Source organism: Megascapheus bottae, chromosome 25 (assembly GCF_031878675.1).
Source record: "Megascapheus bottae isolate mThoBot1 chromosome 25, mThoBot2.hap1, whole genome shotgun sequence".
Classification (NCBI taxonomy): Eukaryota; Metazoa; Chordata; class Mammalia; order Rodentia; family Geomyidae; genus Megascapheus; species Megascapheus bottae.
Window position 1 is genome coordinate 7,180,586 of NC_143533.1, and position 21,366 is coordinate 7,201,951.

Consider the following 21,366-nt stretch of genomic DNA (forward strand, 5'->3'; position numbering starts at 1 on the left):
TCTCACATACGTAAAAATGTATCTATAGAGTGTATTGATAATAAAAATCTAGAAATGGCCTAAGGTGTTAAAATGGTGAGGTTATGATTAAGTACGGCAGAGCCACATTTTGGAATATCAAGCAGTCGGAAAAAAGTCAAGGAAGTTCTGTAACATGTTATATTCAATGAAAAAGCAAAAAATGCAGAATCAAAGTAATGTATCAGCTCTGAATAAGTATGCTTGTCTCTGGACAGCAGAGCTGGGGGATCTGAGAGGCTAAAAGATGAGGAACTTACTGTATATCCTCTGTGCTAATTGAATTTCAGTCATATTTTGCAGGCACAATTTATCAGCTAAACAGCAATGAAGGTGGAATCAACAGGGGAACCTATAGTTTTTGATCTCCTGTGTCAAGTGATTTCTACACGTGGTCTTGTGGAAACTTTCGCAAAAAGAGAAACAGTGTGGTGGTCACTACTGTCCCTATGAAAAGGAGGAACTCAAGTTTCAATTCACTCCAGGTGATCCTTCCACCCACCTATCATAAAGAAATAGAGGGGTAGGGGAGTGTGTGTGTGTGTGTGTGTGTGTGTGTGTGTGTGTGTGTGTGTGTGTGCATGCAAGTACTATGGTTTGAGTTCAAGCTTAGGCATCATCCCTTAAATTTTTTGCTCCAGGCTGGTGCTCTACCACTTGAACCACATGCCCACTCCTGGCTTTTTAAATTTTTATTTTTTTGTTCGTTGAAGGGCCTGAACTTGGAGTCTAGTCACTATCCCTGAGCTTTCTTTTCTTTTCTTTTTTTTTGCCAGTCCTGGGCTTGAGCTCAGGGCCTGAGCACTGTCCTTGGACTTTCTCAAGGCTAGAGCTCTACCACTTGAGCCACAGCACCACTTCTGGCTTTTTTTCTATGTATGTGGTACCGAGGAATCGAACCTGGGTCTTTGTGCATGCTAGGCAAGCACTCTACCACTAGGCCAAACTCCCGGCCCCTCTGAGCTTTCTTTTTTGGGATTTTTTTGCTTAAGGCTAGAGCCACAGAGCCACTTCTGGTTTTCTGGGAGTTTCCTGCCTGGGCTGGCTTCAAATCCCAATCCTCAGATCTCAGTTTCCTGAGTAGCTCGGATTACAGGCGTGAGCCAGCAATGCCTGGCTCACTTCTGGCTTTTCTGTTGGCTAACTGGAGATAAAAAGTCTCATGGACATTCCTGCTTCAGTTGGATTTAAACTGTGAGTTTGGATTTCAGTACCAGAGATTACAGGCGTGAACCACCAGCACCTGGCTTGACAGAGAGTAATCATAAAATAGAATTATTTCCAAATCTGACATAGCAATGTCTACCTTCCGGAGCAAAATGTGGCTCATCTGGTAGTGTCCAGAAGGTGTGTGTGTCCGGTGGGAAGAGGAGGGAAAGGCTAAAACTGAATTTGATTTCTTTCTGAAATCAACTTCTCTCTCTATCATATAGAGGAGAGGATCTAGGGACATATGGATAAACACTGTTGAAGTAAATAACATTTGTCAGTGAGGGCTTAAACACACACTGGGAAGTTTTCTCTAATTAAATATGAACCACGTACAGCCTGAAGGAGATGCCAGGCAAGTGCGTGGAGTGGCCCTTACAGCTAGGGAAAGTGGAAGCAGTTTCCTCACCGGTTATCTTCCCAACAGGAGTAGAGCTGTCTTATTTTTGAGCAACAGACTTTGGAGCCACATTTTAAAATGCTAGGTTTTATTTGTCCTAAGGTCTGGCGGCATCCACGGTAATTAAAATGTTGATTAGTAAACAGTTTAAATATATGACAGACAATGCAGTTAAAGCCTACAGTTAGGTCAATATGTGATTTAGATTTGCCATTTAAGAAATCTCATTTAAATTTTGCATACATTAATCACTACCATACTTCAAGGTTCTGATATCCACCTGACTACAATATTAAAATAAAACTTGCTGCCCCAGGGAAATCCTACTTATTCTTAATTGTTTCAAGGCTTTGATGGGCTTTTAATCTAAGATTAATTTATGCAATTTTAAATAACTCTTCTTATGATTAATAAGCTTGAAAATTAAAAGGAGTCGAAAGCAATTATAATGAGCATTTGGTCATAACCTCATTAGAAGAAGGAGTGAAGGATACAGCTCTGGAATTCTTACAAGACTACAATTTAAGGTTACTTTTAGAGAAGTCAAACATAGTTCCTGCAATTGCAAAGGCAGGTTAGCAAAGGTCAGTGTTAAAATGACGGCTAGCTAGATTAGCATACTAATGATTTTCCCTGAGAGTGACAAAAAGGACACTGAAGAGAAGAGGAGAGAGGAGAGAGGAGAGGGGAGGGGAGAGGAGGGGAGGGGAGAGGGGAGAGGGGAGAGGAGACAAGAGAGGTGAGGAGAAAGGAGAGGAGAGAGGAGAAGGGAGGGGAGGGGAGAGAGGAAAGAAGAGAGAGGAGAGAGGAGAGAGGAGAGAGGAGAGAGGAGAGGGAGAGGGGAGGGAAGAGGAGAGGAGAGGGGAGGGGAGGGGAGGGAGAAATTTCAGATGAATCAGCTACATCTAGCTAATGTCATCGCACTCCTTGTAAGTTTTTCTTTGCTTTGGCCAAGATGGTTCTGCATTGTTTTTTCCTTTTGGCCTTTGGCTTGTGCCATTTCTCTTATTGGATGGTTTTCTCCCTCTTCAGAAGTTATGATAATGAGTTATTTTATTTTATTTTGGTGCTAGTACTGGGACTTGAACTTAGGGCTTATGCACTGTTGCTTAGCTTTTTTCCGCTCATGGACTTTTCCTGCCTAGGCTGGCTTGACCCCTGATCCTCAGATTTCAGCCTCCTCAATAGCTGGGATAAACACGAGTGAGCCACCAACACCTAGCAATTATGAGTTCTTACTATTTATTGAGCACTTACTTGGTGCCACATGCTAAACATGCAACATATTGTGTATCATCTAACTGTCTGCTTTGGGAGACCCCATGTTCGTAGGTAAAATGCATGAGAGCTTAAGCAGGTAGGAAAGGGAGTAAATGGGAGTAACTACCCTCTACTGTGCGGTCACTTTCTGATTCCCATGCTTTCAAGCCAATTCTGAGCGGCCTAGAGGTCCAGCTGGAACGGCCTGGTCAGTCTGACCTAATTTTCCTAATGGGAGCATCTAGTCTGTTACTGAGGGCACAGTGCTTCTGATACTCTTTCTGAGCCCATCACAGATCCGGATGAGAACTTGCTGGTTGACTGCCATGTAACAATTCCTTCTAACAATACACTCATGATATTTTACTGCCAATAGAAGGCAGACAAGTCAGGGAGGAACTAACCGCTAAGAACATGTTTTGTTCTGTCACACTGAAGATGAGTTAGAGACACACAGGGTCATTAGATAATCATGATTCAAGAGGCAGAATGAGTTAGGATTCCATGTGTTAAGAACGTCAGAGTTTGCAAACATACTTCATAAACTTTAGCTTATGTTAACATAAACATAAGAAATCCCCAAGATATAGGTATCGCTAATCCATTTTACAGATGAAGCTTAGGTCAGGCTGAGAGAAAGAAAATAGCTATTGATTACCTGTTTGCCTCAATGGAGGGCCTGAACTTGAAACCCTAGTTTCTCTACTCACATCAACGTCTTTGTGGCTTTCCATGTTGCTTCTTTTCTTACATCCACAGAAGTAAGGCCACAGATGTCTATGGGTCCCTATTCTACAAGATCTCTCCTCCTTTCTTCACATGTCTCAAGGCACTTGTCAGTTGGCTTCCCTGTTGTTACCGCATAGTTTTTTGTGCCGATACTGGAGCTTGAACCCAGGGCCTGGGCATGTTTCTTAAGGTTTTTTGCTCAAGGCTGGCCATTTCTCCCATGAGTCCACTTCTGGATTTTGCTAGCTTTGAACCTCGATCATCAGTTCTTAGCCTCTTGAAGTCAGCACTACAGGCATGAGCTACCTGTGCAAGGCTGATCATTTACTCAACAGACATTATTAGCAAGCCACTGGGGAAGCAATGGGTATGCAGGAAGCCCTCCTTCCTCGCCACACTTTGGCTGCACAGTTGCACAACCAGCATCTGATTACCCTGTGCGCCTCCTACAGCTCTGCAACTCCAGCAGCCAGCTCCAACCTGCATGTTCTTGGTGTGCAGAGAGAAAGGAGCTGTGCTATGGCTACACATAGCTCCCTTCAAAAAGATTTGCTGCAAGGAAATGACAGCCACTCCAGGAAATGCTTGAGATAGGCTCGATTCACATGTTGGCACGAACTCCTTACAAGAAACAACACAGATACCACACTGTTCATGGCCCACACTTGGGGTAGCATTGAACAGTAGCGTCTCTGCACACAGTACACATGCAGGAAAGTTAGATGGATCACAGGAAACATCTACCAAATTCGAGTCACTGTCTCTCCTCTCTCCTTCCTCTCCACCCTCTCTGCCCCCTGCCCCACAGCCTTCTTTTTGTGACAGTCCTGGGGCTTGAAACTCAGGGTCTGGGTGCTGTCTCTGACCTTTTGGGCCCAAGGCTAGTGCTCTACCACTTAACAGCTTTTTGGTAGTTAATTGAGATAAGAGTCCCATGGATTTTCCTGTCCAAGCTGGCTTCAAACCACAATCCTCAGATCTTAAGCCTTCTCAGTAGTTACTATTACAGGCATAAGCCATTGGCACCTCGCTTCTTGTCATTTCTGTGACTGTGATGGTAAGAGCCAGAAAGGTAGAAAGATTGTGTCCAGAAATCTGGCAGGACACACTCTACCCTTGTTTTTTTTTTTTTTTTTTGCCACAGACTGCTTTAAATTTCTCACAGCTTCTCAGATAACCAACTAGCTGTGTGCAAAATGCTGATACTTTCCCCCTTCCTATCACGTTATTATTCTCTTTGGTTCAAGTGGTGGAGTATGAGCTCAAGGCCTGGGTGCTATTCCTTAGCTCTAGCACTTGAGCCACCCACAGCTCCACTTCTGGCTTTCTGCTGATTAACTGGAGATAAAGAGTCTCACAGATTTTCCAGCCTTGCTTTCTCAGATCCCAGGCTTCTGAGTAGCTATGACTACAGGTGTGAGCCACTGGGGCCCAACTTTTTTCTTACTACTTCATGGGCTCCAGCCAGGCCCCTGACACACCTGCACAACCACCTGCATTTTGCCTGGTGGACGCTGGTAAGCAACAAGGTGGGAGGGACCCTAGGAAGGAGCTGAACAAGGCATCTGATTGGGCCACAGGCTTCACAAGTTCACACGGCTGAAGTCCTACAACATTTTTCAGCTTTTCTGAAACTCCTGCCTACTCTGCACCAGCAGTAAAGCTTTAATGTAATACCATAGGGTAGTCTTATTTTTTTTCTGGCTATGTGACTCCTGGTACATGTATTAATCTCGCTGAGCCAGAATATGTATCAATAATCCTTATACCGCTCATGTCAGAATAAAATGAGATAGCTTTTATGTTCAAAACATGTTATCTGTTTAGAAAAATTTATCTGTAATAATAAAATTAAAATTTTCTTTTAGGGACTGGGAGTGTGGCCTAGTGGCAGAGTGCTTGCCTAGCATGCATGAAGCCCTCAATTCGAGTGGTACCACATACACTGAAAAAGCCAGAAGTGGTGCTGTGGCTCAAGTGGCAGAGCACTAGCTTTGAGAATCGAACTCCTAAACAGCTGGGACTTCAGGTGTATGCCAATATGAACATGTGTGTGTGTGTGTGTGTGTGTGTGTGCGCGCGCACACTAAGTTGGAGAACGGAATTCTGATTCATCTTAGCCACATGTTGGGCATACCTATTATTCACATCTGTTGAATTAGTTCTGAGAAAATAAACTGTGGTATGGATTTTGGCCAGTGTAGCAACTGGAGGGGCTACACTTTAACTTACAATCAGAAACAAGCTGGGGTTCTCTTTTGCATTAGAAAGGGCATTCACATAAACACCCTACTGTCCAGTGAGGGTGGATTCACCATCACCCCATTCTCAAAGCCTGGAGAATTCTTTCCTTCCCCACAATGAACTTACCCATCAAATTGATGCCATTTTTACTCAGTAACCAGTTACTGAGCCTTCTACTTGGGCTAGAGGCCAAGACACAAAGATAAGTAAAATGTACTCTGTCCTAGGAACTCGTGGTCATATGCATGAACTACTGTCACTCACACTGACAAGTCACAAGGCGATAATGGCACAGAAAGACATTCAAGAGGAAGTCATCAACCCAACAGAAGCCAGCTTGGGGAGGAGGCTATACCACCTGGGTCCTCAAGGCTGAGTATGAATTCACCATGTGAATGTGGGCACTAACATTCCAGGCTCCTGGCAGAAGAAACAGTGGCAACATAAGGGAACTTTCTGCGCCTTTGGCTATGGCCAGAACTTAGCAGCACAAGGCTGGTGTAAAGGAGTGGCCAAGGCAAAGCTGGCTGGCAAAGGCAGCAGAGGTGAGGGGTGACAGAAGGCCTTTAGCAACACTCATAATTTATCAGGAGTAGCTGCTTTATTTTTATTCTCCTGCCCAACTACAGGCTGGCTGGGGTCAGGCCCAGGGCCGCAGGCAGAACTGAGGCCAGGACATGAAAATGGCACGTGTTCACGGAGACACACTTTTGCTATGCCCAGAGTGTTTTCTCTCTGTCTCATGGCAGAGAAAGTTTTGGGAACACAAGTCTGTGCTACATGTGCAATGGGTTCTAACTGAGCTGGCTTGAACAGCCAAGCTCATGCCTGCCTTTGGTGTTTAACCCACTTTCCAAGGGCCCTGCTGCTGTGCATGCAGAAGGACTGGAGGGGGCCATCCTTAGACAGGGAAGAAGGTGAGGGCCGAAGCTCTGATGACCTTCCTATGGGGGACAGGGCTGGTTTTTCTCTGGAGAAAGAACCTTCCAACACATAGCCAATGCTACTGGCTTCTCCAACTGCAGTTTTCCAGGGTTACTGAGTTTTGCCTTCCCTGGAGTTACAGAGTATTCCAGAGGCTTAAAAAAAATCATGTTTAATTTAAAAATTAGAAACTGGAGCAGGCTGTGAGCACAGGGGTTGATTGAAACAAAATTTAAATTCCTGTCAAGCCCATTTAAACACGGGGGCCCTTCATAGACAATTAGCTGCTCCCTGTGACTGCTGAATAAACTCAGGCCTGGTCACTGTGAGGAGAGAGACGCCTACTGTGAGGGACTGGAAAAAAAATTAACTAAAATCAGGCTGTATGAAATATTTAGCCTTCCAGTATATCACAGGGGTTTGCAAGTGTAAACAAGACAAAAATCGATTCCTTGGTGCCCTCAAATCAATCCCCCAAAATGGGTAGGGCATCTGTTTCTGCTCAATTTTGTTTACATCGGCAGATTTGCCTTAATTGCAGTTGTTTATCTCGCATTGTCCCTGGGGCCCTAATCTCTGGATTACTAATACTTAACACTCATTTCACATCTAAAGCTACTTCTAATCCTCAACAGGTTTGGAGGGGGCCTCTTAAAATGATCGAATCCACAGAGGCAGGAGCCACAGCCTCTTTGTGAAAGGCACATTTCCCTTTCTGTTCCAGCTGGGTCCAATCATCACCAGGGCCGGCTGCAACAAAGGTGCTAAAAGGCTGTTCCACAATGACTGCTGCTCCACTGGGGGTTCAAGGGATGAAAAAGAGCTTTGATGGAAAGAGCTGAACAAGAGGCTAAAGCAGTCCAGCCAAATAGAGTTACTGTCATAATCAAATGCTGTCAATCACCATGAAAATCCAATTAAAAATGTCTCAGCACAGCCCTCTTAAGTGGAAAAATGTACCCTATTTATACAAATTTTTGTCAACTCCACACTGATCCCACAATTAGAAAGTCCTGCTATTATATTAATTGGACCCCCCCCTCCCTACCCCTCCCCATCCTATGAGGAGAGATGCAGCCCACTGAGAAGCCTTTGAAGGGAGCTGAGACACACACTGACTATTGGTATACAATTAAGAGTTAATCGGGTTACGTTTGAAAATTCCATTTTTATTTGTGTCAAGGGAACCTTTGCGTGAATAAACGAAGGATACCTATTCTCCAGCTTGAGAATCAGTGACCATTTATACGGAGAGAACAGAGAAAATGGCTAACCAGGATACTGGAAAGAAACTAGACCATGCTCAGGCAAATGTCTCTCAGTAGACTAAAGCCTAATGTTTAATTCTAATCTTGAAAATTAAATAGAGGACGGAAGGCCCAAATGCCTCTGCTGCCTTTCTGCAGTCTCTAAATGGCCACACGAACCTCAAATTATCTGCAGGCAGATTTGCCCTCATCCCAAAAAACGTGTATCTGAAGCCATGTGACTTAGGAGCCCCAAAGATCTCTCTCAAAACTGCTAAAAATTAAAAAGCAAATAACCCATTCCACAAATCCAGCTAGTCAGAGCGGTAAATAAACTTGTAATATATATTTTTTCACCACTTGTTATTCCTGGCTAGTTGCATTAATTACTAATGAGAATTGCTATCTTTTAGTGAAATATACTCACAAGAAAATGACTTCGCCACTTTCACATCAATTCCCAACTCCCAGGACCTAGCTTTACAATCTTTTTATATTTCCCCCTCAAATGGTGAATGTCTCTGATCTTTTTCAATATAACTCACTATCACCCAAAAGCTAGGCCGACAAAGACCTGGGGGACCCCTGTCATCGATCTAACCAGGAGAAGATGTTATTGGGCAATTGGGCTTCTCTCGTTCTTGGCTAATGACTTCTCAGTTTAAAAAGAGTTGAAGGTGAACTCTCAAGCGGACAAAATGACACCCAAGCTCACAGTACTTCCTAAAGAACATTCCTTGCTGACCCATTGCCTGCAGGCTGGAGACCCTGGCACCCATGCCACACTGGTTAAATGCTTTCACTGTCATTCTGTGAACACTAAAACACCCCAACAGTCCTACCTCTAGTAGGAAGTCTAAAAAACAAAAAACAAAAGACCAAAATCCTCTGGTCAGACTATATAGTTTATAGTAAAGGGCAACCTATTTTTTGGGGGTGGGGAGGCGGGAAAGGGGCAGGGTCTCACCATGTAGCCCAGACTGGCCCGAAATTTGAGTTCCTCTCACTTCAGCCTCCCACGTTCTGAAATGACAACCTTGTACTATTAAGCATTACTAATTGTGTGTGTGAATATGTATGTTTATGTGTTTGATGTGTGGGAACACAAAATTGCTGATCAATTCCTAGACTTGTTTTATTTTTGTACCTGAACTGGGCCTTGAATTCAGGGCCTTTTGCTACCCCTTGTTTTTTTTCACTCATGCTGGCACTCTACCATGGAGCCACATCTCCACTTTGACCTTTGATGGCTACTTGAAGATAAGTCTCACAGCTTTATCTGCCTCAATACTCAGATTTCAGCCTCCTGAGTAGCTAGGATTACGGGTATGAAACAGCAATGCCTGGCTAGTGATTCCAGGGGGGGAAAAAAAAGTTCTTGCTATCTAACAAATGCCAAATGATTAGTTTAGTTTGAGATTTAGCAAGTGCTCTCTCTCTCTCACTCCTTTTTTCTCTCTCCCTCCCTCCCTTCCTTCCTTCCTTTTAATTTTTGCCAGTCCTGGGGCTTGAACTCAGGTCCTGGGCTGTCTTTGGGCTTTTTCAAGGATAGCACTCTGTCACTTGAGCCAAAGCACCCACTCTGGCTTTTTCTGTGTATGTGGTACCCAGTGCTCCATGCGTGCATGTGTGCATGTGTATGTGTGTGTGTGTGTGTGTGTATGCACGTGCACACGCCAGTACTAGGGCTTGAAATGAGGACCTGGATACTGTCCCTTTTCACTCAAGGCTAGTGCTCTACACTTGATCTGCATCTCCATTTCTGGCTTTTTGCTGGTTAACTGGAGATCAGAGTCTTACAGACTTTACAGACTTTCCTGTCTTTGAACCTTGATCCTCAGATGTCAGCGACCTGAGTAGTTAGAATTGTAAGCATGAGCCACTTGTTTTAAACCTCTCAGATGACTCTGTTGAGCTTCCAGGGTTAGGCGGCACTGCACTGTATGGATCAACTCTAGACAGAAGGGGAGTATGTCATTAGGGGATGTTACAACTTAGACCAAACACAGTCTGCGTAGGAAAAACAATAGGAAGATCTTCAAGAAGGGAGGGGCCAGGCACTGGTAGCACATGCCTATATTCCTAGCTAAAATCTGAGGATCAGCATTTGCCAGCCCAGCAGAAAAGTCCATGAGGCTCTTCAGTTAACCAGCAAAAAGCTGGAAGTAGAAGCATGGCTCAAGTGGTAGAAGGCCAGCCTTGAATAAAAAGTCAATGAGTTCAAGCCCCACTTTTGGAACAAAAAAAAAGAAAAAAGGAGGGAAGTGAGGCTTTTCAGGGCCAAGCACCACCAAAAGAGCAAAAACTCCAGATGGATGATGGGTGTTCAATGAGCAAATACATTGTAATAACCACAACGACCCTCCTGAGGCCACAGCAAACCCACAATACTCCCAAGAGCTCAGTGGCTCCACTTAACTTCATCTCACATAAGCACACTCCTCTTGTGGGTTGTGAGTGCCATAGAGCCTCACCGAGTTTTGGGTACTGGGAAGATGACATATACATGAAATAAGAAAAAAAGAATTGCAGGTGTGAGTTCAAACTCTAGACTGAAACAGACAAATCATTACCACGTTCAGAGACCTAAATTGCAGGATGGAGGAAGAAAGTTATCCTCAATTGGGATGTCAGAGCTGTCGGATCCATGATCAAGGGAAAGCTTTATTCATCTTTTTCCCTGGCCATGAGCATGTATACATACTTACACACACACACACACACACACACACACACACACACGTACACAAACATACACACACGGGTATTTATCTGTTAAAGGTGTCATGAAAAAAGTAAGCGGTCACATCTAAAGAAAAAACAAAGCCTGTTTTCTGGGGTTATAATCTGTCTGTTGTTGCTGAAGTGCTAACATGTCATCAAAAATTCAAATTAAAGCTGTCTGATATGGTGTGATCTCAAGCATACAGGCAGTGACTCATTGTGATTATGTGCAATTAAAAAGCTAACATCGACTTCTGTACTGGTGGATTCCTACTTGTAGGCACATAAACACATTATTTTAATGGGCTTCAGAACTTGAGGGGAAAAAAATCAATCCATGCTGTCAACTGGACCCTAATATGGAGCTTTCACAGTCCTGTGATGATTTTTGTACTTAAAGGAACACCAGCCAGGACTTCTCCCTGAAACAACTGGGTACCACGGCTAATAAACTACCTCGTATGTGCCTCAAAACAAACAACACAAGCAAAAATGATGCCAGATGTAGTTGCTCAACCTGTAAGCCCAGCTACTAAAGAGGTATAGATCAGGAAAATCAGGGTCTGATGTCAGTCTGGTGAAAAAATTTAGAAAAACTCCTCCATCTCAATTAACAAACAGATTGTAAGTATGAATGTAACTGTTTGAGGCCTTCAAGACTCTATCTAAAAATTAACAAGATCAGTAAGTAACAAAATAAAAAAAAGCTCAAGTGATATAGCATCTGCTTAGCCACAAGTCAAAGTTCAAACACCATTACCACACACACGCGCACACACACACACACACACACACACACACACACACACACACACACACACACACGTCCACAAAGGGTAGCTAGACACACACGAATCTGGAAGGCTCACTTTACATTACGTTGTAATGTGGCCAAGCAAGTGGTTCAAACCTGCAAACCCAACAGGAGGATTATGAGTTCAAGTTCAGCATAATAAGACCTTGTCTCAAAAAACAGACAAACAAAAAATGGCCAGGTACTGGTGGCTCATGCCTGTACTCCTAGCCACTTTGGTGGCAGAGATCAGGAAGATCGTGGTTTCAGACTAGGTTGGGCCAAAAGCTGCACATGTGTCTGTCATCCCAGCAATATGAGCTGAGGTAAGGGAGGATTACGTTTCTAAATCAGGACAAAAATGTTCATGACACCAGGCGCTGGTGACTCATGCCTGTAATCCTAGCTAATCAGGAGCTAGCCTGGGCAGGAAAGACTGTACTCTTATCTCCAATTAACCACCACAAAACTGGAAATGGAGCTGTATCTTCAAGTGATAGAGAGCTAGTAGTCTTGATCACAAAAGCTCAAGTACAGTGCCAGACCCTGAGTTCAAGCACCACCACAACTGACCCTCAAAAAAGGTTCATGAGGGGCCAGGAGTTTGGCCTAGTGGTTAAAGTGCTTGCCTAGCATGCACAAAGACCCGGGTTCGATTCCTTGGTACCACATATATAGAAAAAGCTGGAAGTGGTGCTGAGGCTCAAGTGGTAGAGCTCTAGCCTTGAGAAAGTCCAAGGACAGTGCTCAGGCCCTGAGCTCAAGCCCACGACTGGCAAAAAAAAAAAAAAAAAGGTTCATGAGTTTCTTGTCTCAAAAAACAAAACAAAACAAAACAACAATAACAAAAGCCATGTGCCATTCTTAGGAAGCAAAATATAGTAGAGTTGATGTCTAGGCTGGCCCAGTGCAAAAAAATGAGCCTCCCATCTCAGAAAGACCCAGGACATAGAAGCCATAGCTCACTCGTAGTGAATCTGTTTAGCTAATAGGAAGCTCTTGAGTTCAAATCCTAGTACAACTTACCTACCTATATCCATACATAAAACCAACTAGTCAGGAAGCTGAAATCTGGTTTGCGGTCAGTTGGAGCAGAAATGCTCACTAATCTCCATCTCCAAAATAACCAGCTAGAAGTATAAGATGTGACTCAAGTGGTAGAACACCAGTCTATCAAGCATAAAACCCTGAATTTAAATCCTTATAATGCCCAAAATAAAACAACAAAACAAGCTGTGACATATACAATAAGTAAGTGAGTGACAATCAAGTTCTTAAGTAACTACTAATCATCATCAATATTTTAAAAAGCTTAGAGTTTGGAGCCGGGAGTTTGTCCTAATGGTAGAGTGCTTGCCTAGCATGTACAAAGACCTGGGTTCAATTCCTCGGTACCACATACATAGAAAAAAAGCTGGAAGTGGTGCTGTGGCTCAAGTAGTAGCACTCTAGCATGAGAAAACCCAAGGACAGTGCTCAGGCCCTGAGTTCAAGGCCCAGGACTGGCAAGAAAAAAAAAAAAGGCTTAGAGTTCACTAGGTGGCTCACACCTGTAATCCTAGCTACTCAGGAGGCCAGGATCTGAGGATCATGGTCTAAAACCAGCCCCAGTAGAAAGTCTGTGAGATTTTTACTTTACCAGATTACCAAAAAAAGTTGGGGGCTAGGAGCATGGCCTAGTGGTAGAGTGCTTGCCTAGTATGCATGAAACCCTGGGTTTGAGTAGTGCTGTGGCTTAAGTGGTAGAGTACGAGCCTTGAACTGAAGAGCTGAAGGACAGCACCCAGGCCCAGAATGCAAGCTCCACAATCAACAACCACACAAAAAGTTGGAAATGGAGCTGTGGCTTAGGTGGTGGAACATTAGCCTTGAGCAAAAGAAGCTCAGAGACAGCACCTAGGCCCTGAGTGCAAGTCCTAGGATTAGCATACACACCAAAAAAAAAGCTTAGACTTTTCTAAGCACATTGGTCCCTAACCCTATGTAAGAAGATTGGATGAACAATCCTTTCGAGCCCTGGATCCAAATAATCAGAAACATGATCCTGGTGTTCCCAGGAGGACATACCAGGTAAAAAAATCTATCTACTTTTAACTATAAAGAACTCCATTCTATCTGAGATAAGCCCTTCTCCGCCTTTCCATATGACTTCAACAAGACCTGCATATGGCTTTGTTTTCTGTCTCCAGAAAACCGAGCAGCTCCTCATTAGTAAACACTTTCCCTACTACAATAGCCTGAATAAAAATCATCTTCTTAATTGTCCAGTGTATTCTGTCTTTCATGGTAATCAGAAAGTTCGGCTTTAATAAAAGCAAACCATGGCTCACATCAATCATTACAGCTATTTAGAAGGCTCAGATACAATAACTGAAGTTGAAGCCAGCCTGGGCAGGAACATCTGTGAGATTCTTATCTCCAAGAAATCAGCAAAAAGCCAGAAGTGGAGCTGTGGCTCAAATGGGAGAGTGCCAGCCTTGAGTAAAAAACAGCAAACCACATCATGGTATGCTCACTGAAGTTACCCTGGAATTTCTGCTGGAAAGATATGTCAAATGTGGCAGCTCCTCTACTTATTAAAGGAAACCGCACAGATGCCCAACTTATCATATGCCTTGAGTAGCTGAGAGACTAACTAAGCAAATTATTGGAAAATGTAATTATAATCAGGCTTAGGAAGGCAGAAAAGTGATCTGTGACAATTTAACTTAGAGGAGTTAAACAAGTTAACATCTTTGCCCCGGAATATTACTACCTCTCATACAGAAAGTCTTCACTAGAAAATGATGCCTTCAAGTTTAGAGCTGTTGGGAGTACAGAGGAAAAAATCCAAAAGCATTATTTTTGTTTGTTTTGGTGCTGGTTCTGGAGCTTGAACTCAGGGTCAGGGTGCTGTCCCTTAGCTTTGTTGCTCAAGGCTGGCACTCTATTATTTGGGTTATAACTCCAAACTCAGCTTTTTAGTGGTTAATTGGAGCTAATCGTCTTAAGCATTTTTCTGCCCAGGCTGGCTTCAAACCTTGATCCTCAGATCTCAGCTTCCTCAATAGCTAGGATTAGAGGCTTGAGCCACCAGCTCAAAAGCATTATTTTGATTGTAACTGACACCCCTTTTCCTAGACTCATATCTGCTTCTAGTATTCCAATTCCACTGTTTACTTGCTTTCTAGGTGAAACATTAGATTTCCAGCACCAACTGTACTCTATGTTCCTGGGAACCTGGAAAGAAAGCCAAATGTGAGGAAATGCAAAACAAGAATGCCCTGCTCTGGAATGTACACGGAAATACACAAAATAACAGGCATTATTAGAACCCATGTTTTTAAACAATTACCAAAGCAGTGTAGTAATAGCATAAAGACAATTTCTGCGCCAGCTTGTTTCTCTGAAATTCTCTCTGCCACTGAACAGCTAGAACAGATAATAACTATTAGTAAATCAAACTCCTCTGCAATATCCAGCTGTGCCTCACACATTTACATACAGATAGAATGGGTATATGTTTTTAATATGTATGGGATACGTACTTTTCCCACAGCCAAAGTGTGTGCTACAAAGGAGGAGGAGAATGGGAATCGGATCAGCATGAGATAATAAAGTGGCCTAGATAAAGTATTAGCCAGCGATTGATCTCAAACGGGGATGCTGCTTCTTCTGACCTGATTACTTACTATGCATGGATTCCATTAAATAGAGCTTAGACATGGGAGGCTCCTGGAAATACTCTAAATGCATAGAAGGATCGACAGCACTCAGAGTCCAAATTGTAACCGCGTGGATGCCTGAGGCCTCACCCTCCCTGCTAGAGCCAAAGCCCTCATTTGGGACAGGCTGGAAGGTTAAAGGGCTGCCTGACAGCTGGTGAGAGCCCTGCTGAGCCCCACAAGGAGGGTTCTCCCCTCCCCCATGCCAAACACACACCTTCTGAGAATGACTATCCCCTCTCAAGCTGCTGCGGAGATCTCGGCAACAGAAAAGGAACAAGGTAAAAGTGTTTAACCATCATTAAAGATCACGGTCCACTTTTGAAAACTGACAGCAGTCACGAATTACAGCTTTCAGAAAAAGTGCCAATCTCCAAACGCACACAAAGATTTTTCCATGTCATTTCATGAGCTCTAAGAGACTTTCCTAAAGTAGAGGACCCCTGATCAAGGCCTGGTGAGTGAGTGCATCCCTGTGGTTTGGCTTAGCCAAAGGGAATGGGTCCTGACAGAAGCTTTTCCCTGTAAAGTCACAAACTGATCTTAGCAACCAAAGAAGCTGATGAGCAATTCTCTGTGGTTTACCCAAACAAATGGTATATCCAGTAATGTCATCCTTTCTCTTTAACTTAAAAAAGAATCTACAAATACAACATGAATAGCAAAACCTAGAAATGCTATCTCAGTCCTCCCATTTCAGGTTGTCTATCCTTGAATTTAAAAAAAAACCAAAACTAGTTTTTAATATTCTGATCACTGACGTTACAGGGAAATGTCTCTTCCACCTTCACATTATTTTCTTTTCTTCTTGCAGCCACACTGATCTTTTTGGCTGGAGAAGATCCCTTCCCTCACACTGCAGATACGTCTGTGTGGCTGATGAACACTAATCTGCTTCAGAGTTCTGACTGCCTAAAATCTTTGTTTGAAATTTGTTGGTACCGGAGCAAATTGTTCAACAGTGAAACGATTTTCACAGGAACAGGAGTGTGTGTGTGTGTGTGTGTGTGTGTGTGTGTGTGTGTGTGTGTATGTACACTATGCATCTTGCACCTCGTGTGTCACGCCTGCCTGCTGTGGAGTTTATAAACAGGACCCTTTAGCAGTAAACATACTGGTTTTTGAACAGTCCAAGAAAGGCCGTATCTTTCAGGTGCACTGATCTTGAATGGGTATTGAGTTTCAAGAAAATTCATTCAAGGTCACAGAAATATGAGGTTGGCTGCTATGTAGATAGGCCACCAGAGTTCCCTCTATAGGCAATCTCTTTACATACTGCCCAGCTGCTAGAAATATGTTACCGGTCTGAACTTCACCTATGTGGGTCTGAAATCCCACTGGGTCAGTGGGCCTCCGCTCAGCAGCATTACTCTGAAACGGTCTAGGGTCTATTCAAACTCAACTTCGTCCACCCTGATCTTCCTATCCTCAAAGTGGTTCCTAGAAATGTCTCCATTAAAATTCAGTCTTTTGGGCCAGGAGTGTGGCCTACTGATAGAGTGCTTGCCTAGCACACACAAAGCCCTGGGGTTCGCTTCCTGGGTACCACATACACAGAAAAGGCAGAAGTGGCACTGTGACTCAAGTGGCAGAGAACTAGCCTTGAGCAAAAAATGTCCAAGGACAGTGCTGGAGCCCTAGGACTGGCAAAAAAAGAAAACAAAACAAAATTCAATCTTTTTTTTTTTGCCAATCTTGGGGCATGAACCCAGGGCCTGAGCACTGTCCTTGGGCTTTCTCAAGTCTAGCACTGTCCTTGAGCCACAGCATCTTCTTCCAGCTCCTTTTATGTATGTGGTACCAAGGAATCGAACCCAGGTCTTCATGCATCTAGGTAAGCACTTTTACCACTAGGCCAAACTCCCGGCTCCTCCAGTCTACCTTTTAAGGGCACGTCTCAATTGTTTCCTCCTGTACAAGTCTTTCCCCCAACCCCCAAATGGATCCTCATAGAATTCTGCAGCTCCTTTTTATTGGGGTGGGTACTGTCCATACTGGAACTTGAACTCAGGGACTGGGTGCTGTTCCTTAGCATTTTCACTTAAGTCTAGTGCTCTGCTTCTTCAGCCACAGCTCCACTTGTGGTTTTTTGCTAGTTAATTAGAGATAAGAGTCTTCTGGACTTTCATGCCCAGATGGTTTTAAGTCATGAATCCTTAGATCTCAGCTTCCTGAGTAGCTAGGATCGATTATAGGCATAAGCCACAGGTGCCTGGCTTGTGTAGCAACTTTGCAACAACTGTTTCATTCTAGAATGCTGTTTATGTTATATTCCCTGCAAGACTACACCTTTGAAGCTAATTCTTCACATCTTCTGCTGAGTCTAGCACAGGACTTCACACATACTGTTCTATAAATTTCTATGATCCTACAATACCTTAAGAGACCTAGTGCTACCACTCTAACGTGTTTGTAATCCTAGCAACTGAGAAGGCTGAAAGCTACGGATCAAGATTCAAAGCCAGCCCAGACAGAAAAGTCCTTGAGACTTTTATCTCTAATGAACACAAAAAGCTGGAAGTGAAGATGTGGCTCAAGTGGTAAGAGCACTAACTTTGAAAAAAGCCAAGTGAGGTCCTGAGACCCTGAGTTCCAGTCCCAGTACAAGCACAGAAAGAAAAAAGAAAACGATGAAGATGTCGACAATGAGTTCTTCATGTAGCTTAACAGCTGTGTACCAGAAAATCACTAATTCATATGGACCTTGAGTGTGAGTGGTAAAGGAAAATCTTGGTCCAACTTGATAAGATTTCTACTTAGACGTAACAGCAAATAAGGAGCAAAGACATTTAGTAGAGGGAATTGTAGAATGTATTAAATAAATTCTACCACTGCAGATTTTCACGATGTCAAGTTTAACCTTGAGTTTAACATTTCATCTTCAAAGCCTCCTGGGCAATGACTCTCCGGCTTGATGTTGGGGACCAGGGTGTATACAGTGACTCCCTCCAAAGAAAAGACAATCTGAATATCTGCTACGTGCATGGCCAGATCCCAGGGGTCAGGATGATCTGCCCATCCTGAATTCTGGTTTGGCTGGGTTATGTTGTGTTCACACTCAAGGCCATACCAGGAGTTCATTTCAGAGTTTCCAAATGGTGACTCTGTAACTCGCAGTGTTTCTACCAGATTCTGTCTCATTTTCTTCCTTTAGTTTGGGAAATCAAACCCACAGGGACAATTCTGAAGGCCTCACAGCTGATACAGCCCAAGCTGTGCTGCCCATGTTGGTACCCTGCTGGCTGGAGATACAGTGTTTGAGAGATAAACTGCTCCCTTTTGTGAAAAGCACAGGCCCCCACCCACAGCGACAAATGGGCTCTACAGTTCATTCCAGAGGCTCTCAGCTTCCAGATGGAAGCACCATCAAATAGGTTGCAAGCACAGACAGAAAAGGAAAAATTAAAGCCATTAATATGCTAGAAGGAATAGAAAAATGGGTTCCTTAAGACTAGATCCTTAGGATGTAACTAAGGTTCAAAGCAAGGGACAATCTACTTTCTTTCCCATGTCCTACTGAGTCCAGTATTTTCCTGTCTCCTCATGGAGCCCTCAACAAATAAGGGTGCCTTGCCTCAGCCCAGATATATCCCCCACAAATAAACACATTCAAAACCAAATAGGAAATAGTACTAGAGATGACAACAAATCAAGTATAGGATAGTGCGTCCTGTGACCACCATTTTTTACTGTGCTTAATTGATGTATTGGTATTTATTAAGAGTGTAGGACAGCACATATCAGGGTATAAACACAAGTCTCTCTCCCGCCTCCACGTATCACATATACATGATACTCTTGTACACTCATACCCACTTGCTTTCAAGGCAATGAGAGAACTTACCCTTTAGTCTTTCTGTCTTTAGTCTTTATGACTTGGCACCCTGGAGAGGTGTTCCTTTCCCCCTTCCCTCCCCATCCACACACACTTATGGAGTATGCATGATTTGAAGATGTTTTATTTATAAGTGGCCAACTCATTTTGCAGCATTGAAACATGAATTTCCTAACAGATACCTGTTTTATGAAACTCTATTCTTTTGTTTTAATAGCCGAGCTATCCAGCCATAGCACAATAATGCAAAAGGTAAACAGGTCTCCATTTCTAGAGCCTGTTCCAAGTTTTCTCAAATGTGACTAACTGCAAGAATTTCTTAGCTATTAAAGAAACCAAAAACAAACAAACGAATGACTCCCCTGCTTCTAAGTTCCACACATTTAATCTAGATGTGAAACCTATGTAGTGATAAACTGGAGAGGCTTCAAGGATGAACTTTACCTAGGGTGAACTTTACCTAAATAACTAAGATTTCGCTCCAGTGGTATGGCATGAAGGCAAAAGAAATACTCCTCTGAAAGGAACTTGTGTTATAAAAGGGAAATTTGTATTGTACACAGTTTGGGTTCTTAGAGTATTTACTGGAATTGAATACCAAGAATGAAAACTTCTGAACCAATATATGTAAAGTGTTTGTTGTTTATTTAAAGAGGTGAAAGAAAGCCAGCCAGGATTTGCTCTGACTGCAATCTAAAGACGGAGTGGCATGCAAAAAAAAAAAAAAAAATTGGAAAGCCTCAACTTTAATTATTTGTTACTTACTAGTATTTAATTATTAATAAAACTGTAAATTAAGGGCTGGGAGTATGGCCTAGTGGTAGTGCTTGCCTAGCATGCATGAAGACCTGGGTTCGATTCCTCGGTACCACATACCTAGAAAAAAGCCGGAAATGGTGCTGAGGCTCAAGTGGTGGAGCTCTAGCCTTGAGAAAGCCCAAGGACAGTGCTCAGGCCCTGAGCTCAAGCCAGGGACTGGCAACCCCCCCCCCTCAAAACCAAAAAAACTGTAAATTAAATAACTTACTAATTATTTAATTATTATTTAATAATGTTCCACCTTAACTCATTCTAATAGTTCATGCATTGTCAAATCTATAATCTGTACTAAATAAATGATCTGTGGGATTTGTTCCAGAGGCGCTCTGCTTCTCTCCCTGATTGAGTTAAAACAACAACAACAATGAAACAAAACTGTCATTTGCAATCAAAGAAAGCTGCCTTGGAGCTGAGAACCCAGCACCAGCAGCTTTCCTTGCAGGGTCTCTTTCTGAAACAAGACCAAAGATTCCCATTGACTTGATCTTTTGCAGCCAGTCTAATTTCTTTCTGCATGAGTCAGACAGGACTCCATGCCACATTCAAAGTTTCCAATAGAATGAAACTAAAAACATATCCTCTCTGTTACTAGACACCTGACATTTGGACATCTGGCAATGGGAACAAATGAGGGTGCAGAGGGGCCTACATTGAATATGTGACCTTCGAGCAACACAAATGAAGAGAGTTTTGCATTATTTTTCCATATGCTGGTGGGTTTTTCAAAAAGGAACATTGATAACCTGAAAATTTGACCTGCAAAACCATTAGCCTGAATGAAGTGAATACTGATGCCTTTACAGAACCTGTGGATTTTGAAGAGTTCATACTGGAAAGTTGAGCTGTGGCTCACAGGGTAGAACATCAGCCTGAGTGCAACCCCGGCAACTGAACAAGATGCATTTTTCTCATAATCTGACATGATGAATTAAAATCCCTTTGAATAACTAATTATAAGAATATTTAAGGGTAAAAAAATAGTTAAAAATGATTTGACTTGTAACTTAGTAATTGAGTCATATAATTTAAAAATATACAAAAGTTTACATAATAAAAATGCCCATGTCTGATGTCCTAATGCATACAAAAAATCATACTGGTCTTTTCAACAAAATGTTAACTATATAAGCAGAGACTCCTCAAGGTAACCAGATATACTTACCATCAATTCCTCAGGTGCTGGCCTTTCTTTGGGCTGTTTTCTCATGCTGTGGTAGAAAAAAATTATGTCAGTCATTTGCAAAATTTTTGTTAATTTCTACCATTATTTCCCTCTCAAACTTGGATGTTTTCAAAAATTCATTGTTCAGGTTTTTTTTTTTTTTTTTGCCTAAGTATAGGCATTTTCTTTTCTTTATATTGGCTTTTAAAAATCAGATTTCTGGGAACCTTCTGAATCACAAAGTTCTCTCTTTTTCTCTCTTTCTCTTTTTTTTTTCCAAAGTTACTTTCACAATATA

General features: G+C 42.8%; 1 protein-coding gene across 5 annotated transcripts in view; it reads right to left on the reverse strand.

The window, feature by feature from the left end:
• Positions 1–21,366, reverse strand: part of Map2k5 (mitogen-activated protein kinase kinase 5) — a 255,818-nt gene that overhangs the window by 12,794 nt on the left and 221,658 nt on the right. For all 5 annotated transcript variants that reach the window (XM_090358127.1, XM_090358124.1, XM_090358122.1 and 2 more), the window contains one exon: positions 21,069–21,114. In XM_090358127.1, the coding sequence (XP_090214253.1) occupies positions 21,069–21,114 (46 nt within the window). The remainder of the gene's footprint in view (positions 1–21,068; positions 21,115–21,366) is intronic.